Here is a 16,885-nt window from a genome sequence, read left to right on the forward strand (position 1 = left end):
ATAATGTTTAAGCATTTTACTTGGAATTTAAAACATTTTTAAAGAGGGATTATGATTGATTTATAGATAATTAATATAATCAACAAAAAATTTAGAAAATATTTACCCCAAACTCTAGGGATTTCTGTTGCTTCAAATTAATACTGGACTAATTTTAAACAAGCAGTAACAGATCCCTTACAATAGAAGCATACACACAACATCACCAATCCATAGAAATAATCTTACTTGGAAAAGCATAATTTTTTGAAATTAATAGAACACTCAGAAAAAGCTGAGAAGTGTCAATATGTTGGACGTGAAATTAAAAAGACTGGTCAAGTAAAAAATTAAAACCTTAATCTTAAAAAAAATTATCCATAAAAAATCCTTAATCTCATTTCAGACATTCTGTAAACCTCAGTCTATGTCATCAGGCACAAAAAGACAGGCATAATAATTACATTAAATGTCTGTGAAAACAAAGGTATCTGGAGCTACAAAGTCAGAATATTTACAGCATGAGATGCCACAGAAAAAACTGTTGATTTAGAAGCATTTTTTTTTTTAAATAGGAAACATATAGGTAGCAAATTAACATAAAACTAAAACTGTGTTTTTCAAGAAACCAGCTGCCAGACTCCTGAATAAACCATTTCTTTTTTAGCTGACTTGTCCCTGCCTGCCATACTAATGCTGAAAGAAACCAGTAACATTATTTTGTAGCACTATAAAATAAAAAAATACAAATTGTTCTAAAATTAATTTTATTTTCATTCATAGGTAGGGCAAAACTATTTAAGTAGAAAATTATAGATTCCAAATAATATGTCAAGCTCATTATTGAAAACAGAATTTTGACCTTTTAGTTAGTGCATCGCTCTGAAAAGATTTTGATTTATAAAACTTGGTACTGGGAGTTTTGCCCATGCAGACTTTCCAAGAAGCGTGTGGGTCCAAAATAACCAGCACAGTTTAAATGCTTTGAGAAATGAAACTTAGGTCTCTAAAAATAAGCAAGTGGTCACTCCACTATTTCAGTTTCTGCCTTGAAATAAAAGTGTGTAAGTGGGTGAGGTGGAAACAGTGGTGGAGATTCAAAAGCCTCATCTCTCCTGAAAGTGTTCCAAAACCACTTCTAAAACCACAGAAACACAAAGCTCAGTTAAAAGGTGGCACATGGATCTCACCAGAGCCACTTCTATAGATACACAAAGCAGACAGGGATGTATTTATGTGCAGCTCTAGTTTAGAAAGAGAGAAAAAAACAGAAAAAGTAAAGGCTCTGCTGTGGCATTCAGTATGAGGCATTCAGAGAAGTAAACTGGTAAGAACAGATAAAAATGAAATTCCAATGAAAGACATAAATGAGACTAATCCATGACAAAGGGACTTACACTGTGAGCAGATGACCTTACACCTAGGTAAAAAGGGAGCACAAAATTGCTCTCTTTGCACAAACTTGCAACTAGCTTTCCAACAGCACACACTTGAGAAATCAGTTTTAAAAATCAAACAGGAGCTTTATATGACACTAGACTTTTACCACCTCCATTGTTGTATTTGAGCATCTTCTAGTAGCATTGTGAAGGACATGAATGATTGCTCAAGTCCTCAGTGATAACCTGGGCTTAAATCCAGACATACTGTTTTCTGGAGTGAGACTGTATCATGTTGTGCTAAAACTCAAGATAACAAATACCTCACCAGGAGAAAGGCACTTAGGGCAGCCTCTGGTTCCCTTCCTGAAAATGCCTTAAAAGAGAGTGTTGTGGCCTCGCTGACTTGGTCTTGGCTTTAAATTGTATGTCTTCAAGTAAAACAAGACCAAAAAAAGCACACTTCTTGCAGCAAACATTTGTAAAAGTTTGTTGTCAAGGTCTTCAGCTAATGTGAGAATTCACGGTAATCTAGGACTTGTGTCCCAAAGACAACCATGTTGTCACAATATTGCCATTCTTCAACTTCTAATAAAACTCACTCGTTAACACACACAGGCTTTGTTTTAGCTCTGTCTAGCTCTAGTGTGGAGAGAACCAGGTGACTTAGCAGCTAGTGAAATTTTAGGCAGAGGAAAGCCTGGTACTGAGCTCTCGCCCTACTGATGCAGAGTATCCTCATAACAGCACTATATGCACAGCCAAATGAGCCATCTCTTATGCAAAAGTGAGAAAATTCATTATTCCTAAAAAAAGGATTTGTTGACCACTGATTTTATCTCAGAGCATTTCAATATATTAGACCCAGACCAGAGTAAAGCCTGAGTACCATGACTCTGACGGGACATCAGAGTACAAAGGCAAGGCAGAGCCTGCCATGTGCTTAGCAGCACATCTGACCGAAGGTGGATGCTTTTGGCTGCTACAAAGATGTGCTGAATCAGTGCAGACTTTTGGAGAAAGGCCAGGTGGCTCTCAGCCTGTGTCAAGAAGAAGGCTGGTGGGTGGTTCATCACTACGCTACTCATCCCAAACAAACTCGTGGCTGGTGGGAGAATACCACCTGCTTCTGCTGGCAAAAGTAAGTGAGTCTTCCCACATGCAGGCAGGCTCTGCCTCCTTTAAAAAGAAAAACAACAACAAAAAAACAACACACAAAAAAACCCCAACACCAAAGAAAGAAAAAAATCACTGAAAACATTGACCCTGTAAACATGACATATGGAAATGCTGCTTTTATGTAATCATGTCTATACATTGAACAGTTTCTTAAACACAGGTGCCATTTACTTAAATATGAGTTTTAAATCAAACAGACCAGATTCTGTGTGTTACTATGCAGTTCAATATATTTGTGTCTTGCAATGTATTTCACTGGCTTTATTTTCAAACACAAAACATTTTTCATTTTACATTTTTCTTTAGGATTAGCTGCTGTAAAGCTATATAATAAATTTGACTTTTAAAATCTCACTATAAAACAGAATACTGTAACTTGCATGTCAGAATACTGGAAATTTACAAATATTTCAAAATGCTAAAAAATGCAGAAGAAACAATGTGAGAAACAACTTTAAAAAAACCCAGAAAACTTCATCTCATCTGGATTATTTCAGTAGATGTTCCTTTACAGAACCACAACTAATAAAAGTTCACATGAGCTTTTAGTATCTAGAAAACATAAGTTACAATAAATGCCATGATGTGCTTTCACTCAATTTGAACAGCTGTATCCCATGGTTAAGAATAGAACTAAAGTTTAAACAAATTGAACCTATTATACCAGTGTTATTTTTCTTCAGTTCATCCTTTGCAGTGCCTCTTCTGAAAGTAAGCTTTTGTGGTAAAACATCTGAGCACTTCTCTAGTAAACATTCAGAAGCTGAATTCCAGAAAGACAACAGATTCATTAAGCCTTAATTCAACACATAGTTCTCCTCAAACACTAATAGCTTCCAAGAACCATCTTCATCAAACCAACCATGACCCACCTAGTTTGATGACTGCATAATGATAAATTTTTACAGAATGATAACCAGACTATTTAAATAAAAGATTCAAGTTACTGATGTGACATTAGCAGAAGCTGTCAGTGGCTTTAGCCAAATAATGTATCATTCTAAATTTTTCCCAGCTTGCAAACAACTATAGAGTTAATACCAATAAAGCTACAAAATTACCTTAGGAACTCACTTGTACAATATTTCAACTCCTAGCTGAAATGAAAATGCAGCTCTGATCTGGAAACTATCCGTGGACATCAATCCATCTATATAATATATTTTTACTTAGAAACTCTGTACCTTGAGAGTTTGATACCTCCATTATTAGTCTACTGGTGCTGAGAATTAACCAAATGGGTTTTAGACAACTCTTAGTTTAGCAAGCCTTGATGGACAACATTTACCTCTCATTGGAGACTTTTTAATAACCTGGGAAGGTCAGAAGATGTGTCTTCTGATATACCTGATGCACAGAGACGACACTTCAAAAGAGCAATACTGGATTATTATTTTCCATCTCTTCCCAAAGACTCACGCAAAGATTTTGTAATTATTTACTTTCATACTTTAAATATGAGAAAATTATTATTTAATCATAAGTGAAACCAATTGAGTGAATCGCCTTTGTAAAGAATTAATTTATCTGAATTAAAGGAATTCTATTAATTAAATAAAATTACTACTCCATGAGTATAGATAATACCAAATTGACTTTGAGTTCAGTGAACTCTGAAGAGGTTCATTAGCTTTGCACCAGGTCTAGCAGAGATACAGAACTCATTTGTTTCAGCACATATCTTGAACTCATAAAGCTGCCAGATGCAAAATTACTTCATGCTGACCCAGTATGGATACCTCTGACATTAACTCCCAGGACTTGGACTTGCCAGAGAACAGTGGAGAAGCAGTTAGCATTCCAATATTGCCATTGGTCCTGGAGGACTTTGTTTTATCCAGACACAAAACTGTAACATGGCCCAAGGCTTATCAGATCAACAACAGCAACCAAGCTCCAGTTCTGCTGCTCCAGGGAGGCCACTCCTGAGGCAGATCTAATCCCCAGGGTGAATATCTGCAGCTGGGTTGATCCTGGACCTCCCAAGTGTCTGATTGTAATCACAGCATCCAACGCTGTCCCAGTTACCTAGGATGTCCTGCTCACCCATGAACTTGGATAGCAGAAAGTTGGTTATGCAACATCCCAATCAATGGAACCTAAATCCATTTTAAGTAATTGAAAACTAATGATAGCTGTTCAGTTTTAATTAGTGTGAAGCAGCATTTAATATTTTTCCACCTCAGAGGACATTACAACAGTCTTTGTATAAAGTATGTTCTACTTGTAAGCAGAATACTGGAAGAGCTTTATCACTTCTCTCTCTCTCTCTCAATCTCTCTTTCTTCTTTTTTTTTTTTTTTTCTTTTTCTTTTTTTTTCCCCTCAAAAGCATATCTCCCAAATAGCAAAGTGCCAAATAATTTCATTTCAGTATTTCAAAATCCAAAGGAACATTCAAATTTTTATTATTTTTTATTTTTACTACTTTATATAAGTTTTGTTTGTGTTTGTTACTTCATTTTGAAGCTGTTCAACATTAACCTCTCAATATCCCACTGATACCTCTTATCACACTGTGATTGTATTCAAAGCACCCAAGATAATATAATTCTTTTCTTAGCCACCCTTAAAACAGTGGACCAGGTCTTCTTTGGAGGTTCTGAAATTTCCATCCTCAGAGAAATTCAGTACCCAGCTGAGCAGGCTCTGATCAGCTTGATCCAGCTGGTTGTGCTCTGAGCAGAGACCAGACCAGATATGACCCCTGGAGTTCTGTTCCAACACAAATTATGCTATGATTGTATCTGCCTGCATTGCTGGAGTTTCCTGTGGTGCAACAGGGAGAGGTCAGAAGCTGTGCATCACCTTGTGGGAGTCTCAGCACACTGAAGGAACAAGCAGTCACTGAGCAATGTCACTGACATTACTAGAACAATTCTGAATTTTGAGGCAGCAGCAAGAGCAAAGCATTATTTTTTCTCACATTGTTTTTATATTACTTTATGTACAGTTGTATCTGTACCATTAAAACTCCAGTGCTTTTCTCGCTTCATTTACATGAAAGGAAACAATGCTTTGGTATTTTAATCACCATAACTGAGAATCTACAAATGAACGTGTATTTGCAAAAACTTCATTCCTTTCCTCTCCCATTTAAACTCTGTATGAACTCTCTTGGTAACCCGCTTGGCAAGGAGTGCAGGAGCACAGAATAACAGACACTTTCCACCCCAACACATCATGAAGAAATCCACAGCCCTCTCTTTAGTGAGAAAACTCAAGTGTAACATTGTCTTGCAACAAGAAAGATATTTGTACAGAAAAAATCATAACGGGTAGTGGGTCCCATATAGCCAAATTACGGCTCTAATCCAATCTCTAAATTGCCATATGCTCTGTTCTCAGCAATCAGCCAGTTCCCTACCACGACTCTCCAGAAATAACTGTGTTTGCAATTGCCCAGCTGGGCATTTGAAATGTTCTACAAAGGTCTGCTGTCATCCGTTTGGTGGAAAAGGACATCACATCATCATGGTCCTTGCAAATTAATATGATTTTTATTTTTGAGACAAAGTGTTGAAAAAAGTATAACAAAGTTACAAAACTGAAAATGTGAACAACTGCAAAGCACCGTTGTAGACATTTATAGGAAGCACTAAAGGAAATAAGAGAAAAGTCACATATCTCCAGGTTTGTCCCCTAACTTGCCCATTTTAAGACAAAGATATATAATACATACAAAATGCACTCAAACTATTACACAGCATTGACCTTCCAGTCTAAAACTGGGATCAGTATTCATTCCTTGTCCACACAGAAACCCTTAGAGATCCATCAGGAAAGAGACATACATTCTTTGACTGAATGCCCTCTCCCCTCAGTGATATAAAAAAAATATATAAAAAAAAAAATTCCCTCCCAACTCCCAGCTTGAGTGTTCACCTTTTATGAAGTGTATATCCCAGTGGCCTAACGCACTAAATATTAACTGATAATCATTCTTGTGCTGGAAGTTAGACTGTAAACAAAAGAAGAGCAGAAAAGGCCTAAAACCAGGAACCAGAACCTGACTCTTCTACTCCTGCCAACACATATGAAGCCCCTTGGCCTTCTCCAGAGCATACCATGACATATGGCCAGCTGCTAAGGGGTCCAGGATCCACAACACAGCTGCAGAGACCTTCTCACTGTACCTGGGAGAACTTCTTCAGATGTGGCAAAGTGGTGGGCTTCGGCCACCTCCACGGAATGCTTGAAGACCCAGACAAAGGTAGACAACAATTTTGGATACATACAACTCTTCTCATGGATTTCATATACAATGCAGAGACCAGCATCAGTGCTTTGCCTTGCTCACCCAGTGGCAGTAACGATCCCATCATGATAGGATGGAGAGGTACAGTGTCAAACCAAGCAATATACAGCACTGTGCACTCTACTATGAGGTCTTTGGAGGAACCTGCATCTTCCATTAACTGCATAAGGATCAGTAGTTACACTAGACTAGCTGAAAAGTACCTCAGCTGCCAATCAAGTGTCCCTATGTGCTCTGATCACTTGTTTTTGTGTTTTTGTTTTCTCCTGAAATAGTATCAGATTTTTCATACTTCAGTTGAAATATCAGAGGGCAAAGTGAGGGGAGAAAGGTATTTTTATCAAAACACTAAATTCTCAAGTACCATAATTTTCACAACACAGTTCAACCACGTTCTCTATCTTCCTAGTTGCTTAAAACGTAACTGAGGAGTACAATATGAATTCAGGAAATCCTGGCTGGATTAATTCAATACCTATTTTTCATAAGGAGAGTTTCTTATTATGAATTTCAAATCCCCTCAGTCACAGCATGAACTTTGCAACATATTTCAAAAGCAGGCTCCTCTGAACTTCACAGAAATAATTCAATTCTCATACTGCATGCATTTACATATCGTTGTATCTGATCAGTCTATAGCATACAGATCTAGCACATTTGCAAACCCTAAATGTATATCCCCTCTGAAACTACTACAGACAGAGAAGTATACTAGGAGCCTGAGATTTGGCCTGTTTGCAAAAAACTCAGAAAGTCATGCCAAGGCAAAGCAGAAAACTTGGACCATTTTCCTCTTCAGGTCTAGTTAGTAGGATTGTTTTTACAGAACAAAAGAACAAAGCATAAATATTTAATTATCATGACACGCAAACACTGTATTGTTTTCCTGTTGGTATGGATAACACTCCTGTTCTCATTTTTATTTGCTATCCAATTAGTAGATAAGCATAAGCACAACTTGCCACCTTTGTACTTGATGGAACAGTGAGGATGAGACAGGCATTCCTCAGTTTCAGTGAGGGTGGGAATACTCTGGGCCAAAGGAGAAGCAAACATGCATTATTTTTCTCACAGTCAGGTCACAGAGTATAGCTCAGCTGCTTGCTGGGACAAAAACATGATTTGCAAGACTTTAAATCACCGACACAATTCTTAAAACTAACTTTATTCTTATGTTATTACTTTATAAATAATGTAAATTAGTATTTAATTGTTTCAACTAGAGATTTTAATTTTTCACCTATCAGTATGGGAAACCTCTTGGCAGCTCTGGAGGCTGTGTGAAAATTAAAATTTTTGTTTAATTATAAATTAGTTTTGCTGTAATAGCGGAAGCTTTAATTGAAATATTTTAATTAACTGCTTGAAGCAACACAATTCTGGTTCTTCGCTGGAGACTGGATTATCTCACAGTCTGGAGTTTCACATGTACTCAGCTCCTCTGCTGAATGTACAAACTGCTATATCACCAATTGTAACTGCTGCTTTTACCTGGCTAATGGAACATAAAAAAACAAGGAGCAAGGGCATTCAACTACACACCCTAACCTACGTTAGTAACTTGGGCAGTAAAAAGGGGTGGTTAGAACTCTTTGGAAAGAGTTTGGGTGAAAGAAAAATAGTCACAGCATATTGTTCAAAATGTACTGTGATCTCCACAGATAAACTTCCTGCCTTCTGGCAACCGTCCCAGGAGGAACAAGTGGCAGACTGGGCTATCAGATTGCTCTCTGATGGATGGCCCAACTACGGCAAAATAGAAGCTCCAGCAGGGAATGCTGCTCTCTTTTTCTCCAGATAGGATACCAAAATGTAAAGCACTTGGAAGGTTCATCAATAGCAATATCAGCACTATTAAGATTTCAGGAGTGTGGGAAGGGGGGAAAGGTTGATTGCTTTTTATCAGATTGCTTTCTATATTTGAACATTTCAGAAACAACATGATATGTCTCTGGGGCCCTTCCAGATTTCATCAACAAATAAAGTAATGGCACCTAGAAGTACCAAGAAAACAGAACAGCAGCAGCAGAATTTCATACTTGTAAAACACCATTTATACAAAAACTCTGAAGCTTTGCAGACAGAGGTAAGGCAGGTCATGTTACTCTAAAAACATAGGCAAGAATAATAGAGCAGTAATGTTCATCACCTGCACCAAATCTATCTGCAAACATCTGCATGGCTGCTTTGAGAACTAGGCTATAAAACAGCTCATCTGTTATCATTATTTTGAGTAAAAAACCCAAGCCACCTTAAGATTTCAAGCACTAACAACTATGGAAACTACCTCTGCAGTATAACAAATGAGTTAAAACCATTTATACTTCATTGCAGATCACAACAAAAGACATGAGAACCATAAGAGGCAAAGAAGTAGTTACCCATGAAAGATACTGAAATATGTGCTTGAGCTAGCAAGATTTGTGGAGAACTTTCCATGCATTGCAATAACAGGAAGATATTGTTATTAAAAACTCCCTCCTCCTCTCTACTAAACAGTGCCCTCATTGATCAAATAACTTAAGAGCAAAAACATAACTACAAGATTCCACTGCATTTGACAGTAGATTAATTAAATTACACAAGAACATACTGATTCACACCACATAGCTTGCCTCCAGCAAAGACCATTTAGGAAGTAAAGGGAGAAGGACAAGTACTTAGTGCAATTATGCACAAGAGACAGACAAAATGTCATTTCAGCAACCAAGTAATGGCTGGGTCAAGTAACTTGGCAGAGTAATATTTCAAAATGCAAGGGTGGAGGCACTGCAGAGTGTTTCCTGCCCCATTTTTCTCATATTCCTGTACTATATGGGCTAGTAAAACTTATTCTGTCTGAAGGAGAAAGAGCTGGACAACTAATCTTAAAAGGCAAGGGGCAGAGATTAATACAGGAAATTAGTAGGTCTGGGCTTCAAAACCCACTTCCTCCAATTTCCCTTTCTTCCATCTCAAGTGCATAATAAAGCAGTTATGAAAGCACAAGTTGTAGTGTTAAAAAAAATCATCATTCTTTTTAAATTGCAGTCAAGAACATGGCCAAATTTGTGCCTGAAGGCTGAAAAAGCTTGTCAGAGCTAGGCAGATAAAAAATTCAAGAAAATTAAGAAATTCTCAGGTGATGGAGATAACTTTAGCTCCTTTAATTCACATTGCTATGCTGATCTACATCAGATGAATATCTGAACCTTTCTTTGTGATGTGCTATTTTTAAGTAGCTAAACTTCAGCCTTGAGTACAATTGTTCAATCTTATGAGGTGGTTTAAAAGACAAGTACCCTGCAAGTAAAAAAGAGCCATCACCAACACATCCCAGTCACTCACTGAATCCTTCACGTGCCCATCATTCTTATTAGTGCTATTAAATTACCTACAGTTGTTCCTGTGTCTCTTAGGGGAGCCACAATGATACACAGCAAACCCCCAAAAGCGAACTCCTTTCTGCTTTTAACATTCCCTCCTGTTTAGACCACTTACACCACCTGTGTCTTCTATTAGTCACCCTGGTGGCCTGTAACATTATCACTCTGGGAGGGCAAGACATAACCCTGTTTTTTGTGTCACATGCTACTCAATCTCCTCTTCCATCACTTACTCTGCCCAAGAAAATTAACTGAAGCATCTCTTCACATCAAGAAATCTTGGTCTTCACATCAATCTCACTTTGGTCTCCATGGGGAGAAAAATTTCCCTGGCAGCACCAGATCTGTTAAATCATCCTAACCCAAGCTTTGGGAACAAAACTGGGTCTGTCAGATGGCTGATGTCATCTCTCAGACACTCACCAGGGTGACAATGGCACATTCAGCAGTCAGTTGAGCAGCACTGAACAACGTCCGAACAAAGCGGTAAATCTGTTTCTGCTCCGGGTCATGTTTGTCATAGTCTGGTGGCACTTCGGATTTCTAAGGAACAAAAACTTCAAAATAGGTGACTGAAACAAAACAAAGCAGACAGGAAGAAAGACAATTCACACGAAAGGGAAGAAGAGGTAGATGAGCTTACCGAAAGGGGATGAAGGTTTTCATCAAAAATATCTAAGAGCATTCTTCTGTCTGTGTCCCTAAAAAGCATTAAAACCAAAGTTTTAGTTGTCTGAACACGACAGCACACAGTTTTCATAGACACCAGTGTATCAGTATAACTCCAGTACTCCTCATGCTGTAGGGTATTTAGAAACATTACAGAATTGTGATTTCCACATAGAAGTTGAATCTCTTCTGCCATAAGGTTTCCGTGCAATATGAAAACTGTATTACAAAGTGTGCTAAAATTTTCAGGCTTCAATGCCCAAGACAGGCTGCTTTTATGGTCTCTACTGTGAAGCTTTTTTGCAGCCTAAAAGGTACTACTATAAACTTACAATAAAACTAGTCCAGTTTACTCTCCTCATCTAAACTTCATCATGTTAATCCTTGCAATCTCTTAATTCCTTTTCCCTTATTGTCAACATTATGAACATTTACAAATACAACAGTATTTTTACACTTATCTTTTAGTTAATAAATGCACACTTCTTATTTACTTGGAAAATCCTATCTGTTAATGATTCCTAAAAGCAAAAAGGAGAGAATACAAAAAAAATCAGACAAAATCCTATTCTTTGGTTTTATTTGCTATTTCTCCTTCAGATCCCTATTGCTCAAAATCAGTTGATTTAACTTCACAAACCTAATATCCAGTGTTCAGTGTAAGGTTTTTGCCACGTGTAATCTTGGCAGGAACACTTATGAACAGAACAAGTGATGTAACAGTACCAGTTAGAACTGGACACTTTCTGGCAAAGGGGTCCATGTGACCTACTTATAACATTCCCATCTTTCTTTATAGCATCCCTAGTACTCTGGTCATAGAGTTCTTAAGAGAGAAACCACTGAATGTGTTTTCTATCTTTGTTCAACAGCACGTGTCTCTCTGAGCATGCAAACATGAGTTTTACAGTGCATTTATGTCTACACAATGTACTTATTGACAGCTAACATGTAAACTTTGACATCTGAAGATTACATTTTTTCATCAAGTCTCCTAACACTGGACATAAACACTGTTTTTTAAGGAGTACCAAAACTAAAACAAAAAAGCAGATGGAGATAATTGCTAGAAAATTCCTAGCAAACAATGACTTTAGGCCAGACTCATCTCTACATAAAAAGGCTACCATCTGAATGCAGCAGTCTCACTGGAGTCATTTATGTGCTACAGTAAAACATGGCCCTTCACAATAAGGGGAGAAAGGAAGAACTACATATTTTATTTCTTCATGCTGTGGCTGCTGCATGCTCTGAAGGTACATTTGATTGCCATCAAAAATTTTATTACACACACACAAAAAAAAGTTGATAGATTTTTGTGTTCATTAGACCAAATCCACCATGTTAGTTTTAAAAATTGAACCATTCATTAAACAATCTAAGCATTTCTCATGTATAGTTTGTTGGGGTTTATTTTATATTATTTTAGTTTTTGATTTAGCAAATTTACCAATAGTTATGCATTCCCCCAAAAACAAGATAGCTTTCAGAGTCTTTTACCACTTGTTGAATAGCTAAGCATAACAACAGCCACAGAAAGCAAACCAATACAACAATGACAGGAGACACTGGGAAACGAAGGAATGATAACTAGAATGTTACAATTTCTCAAAAAATGGGATAGGTGAGAATTTGGAATATTAGGAAGTAATTTAAGTCTACTGTGCAGGAGACAAGGAACAAATAAATCTTTTCTGAAAGTAATTCTCTGGCAAAGAAGGTGCTTGACTTGTTTTTAGTGTAAATGAACCTTGAGTCTATGTTGGTATTACAGTGATATCTTACTACCCACGCCCCATAGTGAATGAAAATCTACCACATACATCAAGAACTTCCTTTCACCTATAATGGTAGGGAACTGAACATTCGCTTTGCTGTTGCCATTTCAGCAGTTAAGTAACTGAAGGCTGTAACCCTGTTGTTCCTCTGTTTCTCAATCAGAGACAACTGAAGGCAGAACAGTCACTTCACATCCTTTGTTTCAGTAGAAACATCCTTTGTTTAACTGAAAAACATGAGTCTGCCCCAGCATCACTGTCAAGATCATCTGTCCCAAGCATGGCAGAGGGCATGTTGACAACACACCTCTCCAGCCCAGACAGCTTCAGGAGGGAGAAGCAGCAACCACTCAGCACTTCTCCATCCCAAAAATGAAAGGACAGATAACAATGTTCCCAAGAAGATAACAGTCAGAATGTAACTGTTTCTGAGACAGTGACACAGGCCTCTCTATTTTATAAAGGCTTAGCCCCTCAGTCTGCAAGTCATAGAACAAATTTGCATCAGGTTCTGTGAGACCACAAATGGGCATATTTCCTGCAGACAGAAATGGGCTCCATGGCAACCCACACAGATTTAGTCTGGATCCCTTTGGCTCTGGATTCCTCCTACACAACTGTGATTGCTTACTTAAATTTCTTATCCCTATGTAGTCCCTTCTGTGCCCCATGACCTCAGCCTTTTACTCAGCTGGCATGATACTAAAGAATAACTTCTCTCCAGGAAACTTTAGAGTCTGACTGTCTTTGAGATCTCTATCTCATTTACTCAAGCACAGTCAAAATTGACTAGTTAGCCAAACTAATCCAGGAACAATGGGGGAAAGGAGAAAAAGGGAACCATAGATGGATTAACAAGTAATCCAAGTACTGATACTAATGCCTCTGCATTTTCTGCAAAAGACTTCACTCCAATTTTTCCTTTACATATTGCCATGTTTCAGTCCAAGGACCAAGACGTCTTGGAAAGGCTTCTAAGAGCTTTCAGCAGGAATCAAGCCCTAAGCCTTTCTGCCCTTGTGCACTTCTAAAGATTTCTTCTTAATGTCAGCCTTGTTTCAAGAAGCATGATGGGTTCCAGTGACCTGAAACATGGTCCCCAATGACGTACCAGTTTAACCTTAAATTATCAGTAATTGCTTTTGTTCTAGTTGGACTCTTGCAGTCCAGAAGAAAAAACATCTTAGTGGCTTGCTACATCAAGATCTAAACCAAGTTCTCTTAAAAGACACATTGAAATACCAGAGACACAAAAATGAAGTATTTATACAATTTCTCCTTAGAAATGTCAGGAAATATTATTTTATGATACTGTAACATATCATGAGGATAGGCAATTAAAGATACAAAAGCTCAATTCAACATTATAAAAGCTTATTTATGTACCAAGTTATGTATTTGAAAACTTATTTTCTATTCAATTCCAATGAAATTCACTGAGCAAGATCTAAAACACTACAACAAAAGAGCTAAGCCAGGACCTGGTCTGTTTCTGAAACATCTTTCATTACATGTATTCACAATGTTACTCCTACCGTATAATTAATAGCTTTTATTTCAAAACCCATTAGCATGACCAGATTTTTATGGTTCGTAATCCTCTAATTCTTATTTTTCTAAGGAAAATAATAGATATAACAACAAAAATTAATGTATTTCTCATTTCTAGCATAAGAAATAAAAAAACAACTACCCAAAAATATTTTTTTAAAAATGGAGCATCGATTTTCAGGGTTTGAACAGTTAATTTGTTTTGATTAAAGATATATTCAGTATAAGATTCCATTATTCACATACCTGTTTTTGATGTGGTAATATATTGCAAGAGCTACACTGTAAAGAAAAATAAAGAATTAATATATCAGCACTTTAAAATTATAATAATTGTCATATTAATGTGTAAATTTCAAATCTAGCACAATGCATGACAAAAGTATGCTCAATGGCCTATTTTCTTCTGCTGCTTGTTACACAACAGGAAAACTGCTGTAAACAGACAATTTTATGATTCTTGTTCAGCACATGCAAAGTGCCTCCTTTTCACAAGAAATGAAGTGCCTTACACAATACCTGTATTCCACATACCAAGTTGCACAAACCTTCCACTTAATGCCCTACTCCACTAAAGTCAATAATAAAACTCCTACTGGCTTCCAAGGTTGAAGATAAAATATCACAGGCATTGGACATTCTCTTTTGTTGTTCACTAATGCTGTCAATCTAACATGAAATGCTTTAATCACTGTTGGCTTACAATTTTATATTTAAATCCTCTAACTTTTAGCTGTCTTTCTGTGTAGTTACTCACATTGCAGACTCAAATACCAGGCTCCTACAGTTTTATGGCATTGAGTTACTTATTTTAACTCAGGAAAGATGACTCCCTGAATAATTTATTGCATTATGCATTTCCCATGTTCTCAACCACACACCAAAGTACCTCTGTTTATATCCTGCACAAAAACAAAGTGTCCTTATATTTGCAGAAAGCTGAGATTTTAATTATGTATTACAACTAACTGGTCTCATTCACATTTAAGACTGAAGAAAATACATAGCTTGTCATGGTTATTACCCAGTTTCCAACTGATGACTCCAGCTTTATCAAAGGACACATGCTTTATTCATGATAGAGCTTTACTGAAGGATAAAGCAGAGCCAGCACCCTCTTGTTCCAGCAGCATAAAACCAACTCAAAGCAAAATGAGGAGGGAGCTCAATGATTCTATTTGTTGACAATTTGTCCTCTGTGGTTCACTGTAAATGTTTATATCTCATACTGATGCAAAATTCCCACCCCTCCCCCCCTTTTTGATAAAAGGCCTTTTATAAGTCAATTGTTTGCTCTGTAAGAATTTTTACATGAAAAATGACATAGTGTGTCTTGGGAAATCAATATATTAAGAGCTCTCCCTTGAGGGTTTTTCGTTTTTTTTTTTTTTTTTAAGCCATGTAGCGGAAAACTGTTTTTCTTAGTTGAAAATAAATATATTGTACTAATTTTATATGAGCACTATAGCTTTTACCTAGCTGCATTAGATGTCTTTAGTTCATAAGTGCTTTTTAAATTTGATTTATTTTTATAGATACATATTTAAAGGAATTAAGAGGTACTGTGCACCATAGACATTTAAAGGACTGAGCCCTTGCTGAACACAGAAAACACATTTATGAATGACTCTTTCTTGACTGAAAGCTATTTGCAAAATGAGTTATCTCTAAAATATAATTTTAAATTATGTCCCTGGGAACTCACTTGCAGCTCCAGTTCACTTTATGAAAGAATTTACATGCAAAGCTCTACTTGGTCCCCTGATGGCTCCTTTTGAAACAAAATGTCAAAACACGGTTAGAAAATGTTTACTATTTAGAAATCCATATCAGAATCTCAAAGTCTTTCAGAGCTGTAATAGATCCAATAGACTCAGATCCAAGTTTCATTCCCAATGAATTGGCCAAAATACACCCCTCATAGATCTGCCTATGTGTAGCAGTTCTTTATCTAGAGACTGCCAGGATGAGGGCAAACAAATTAAATTGTATACAAAAGCAATAAATCTTGTAATCACCCAGCCCTTCAGTCTACTAAATGTGCAGCCAGACAGGAGAGCAAGAAAACACTCCTCACACCCAGAGGCCTCATGTGCCAGAGTCCAATTTCTTGCCTCACATCACCCTTTTCAAACTCTCTGACTCCTCGCAGCTCTCAGCCCTTCCCAGCCTGGCACAGCCCTGCACCCTTATCCTCCCTCAGCTCTGATCCCTGCCAGCCACGCAGACTCTCTCCCGAACATCACCACCTCCATCACCCCCAGCTTGCCTTTCTTTCTATTCTAGTGACTACCAATTTTACAAACTTCCTTGGATGTGTTAGTCTCAATATATCTCTCTGATGTAGGTAACTCTCTGCAGCACTGATTTTGTCTTGATAAATTTTTGCATTTGAGTACACCAAGGTAACCATCCTACAACCAACTCAAGAGAGTTTATCAGCAATTCTAATAAACAAACTTCATAAAACAATTTTCCCCCTACTGTACAAAATGTAAAGAACAAAAATACCAATTTCATTTCTCTCCAAATGTTAAAAGGCACCAGCAAAACCTAAGTAATCATCTGAGATCTCAACCAAGGGTTAGTTAGCCCATTAGTGTGCACCAAATACAAAGGTGCCCACTGCTGGGTAATAAACTTACTTGTATTCAGTAAGAAAATTAATCTGGAGGCAACTAATTTCTATCTGAAAACTGGAAAGAAAGCTTAGCACATGAGCATTGCC

The 16,885-nt window shown here is 37.2% G+C and overlaps 1 protein-coding gene across 1 annotated transcript in view; it reads right to left on the minus strand.

Moving 5' to 3' along the window:
- CCNY (cyclin Y) overlaps positions 1-16,885 on the minus strand; it is a 107,284-nt gene that overhangs the window by 15,518 nt on the left and 74,881 nt on the right. Inside the window, exons 5-7 of the mRNA XM_030445595.1 lie at positions 14,404-14,439; positions 10,803-10,860; positions 10,583-10,702 (exon numbers count right to left, since the gene is read on the minus strand). Of these exons, the coding sequence (XP_030301455.1) occupies positions 10,583-10,702; positions 10,803-10,860; positions 14,404-14,439 (214 nt within the window). The remainder of the gene's footprint in view (positions 1-10,582; positions 10,703-10,802; positions 10,861-14,403; positions 14,440-16,885) is intronic.

Source organism: Calypte anna, chromosome 2, assembly GCF_003957555.1.
Source record: "Calypte anna isolate BGI_N300 chromosome 2, bCalAnn1_v1.p, whole genome shotgun sequence".
In the NCBI taxonomy this organism is placed as follows: Eukaryota; Metazoa; Chordata; class Aves; order Apodiformes; family Trochilidae; genus Calypte; species Calypte anna.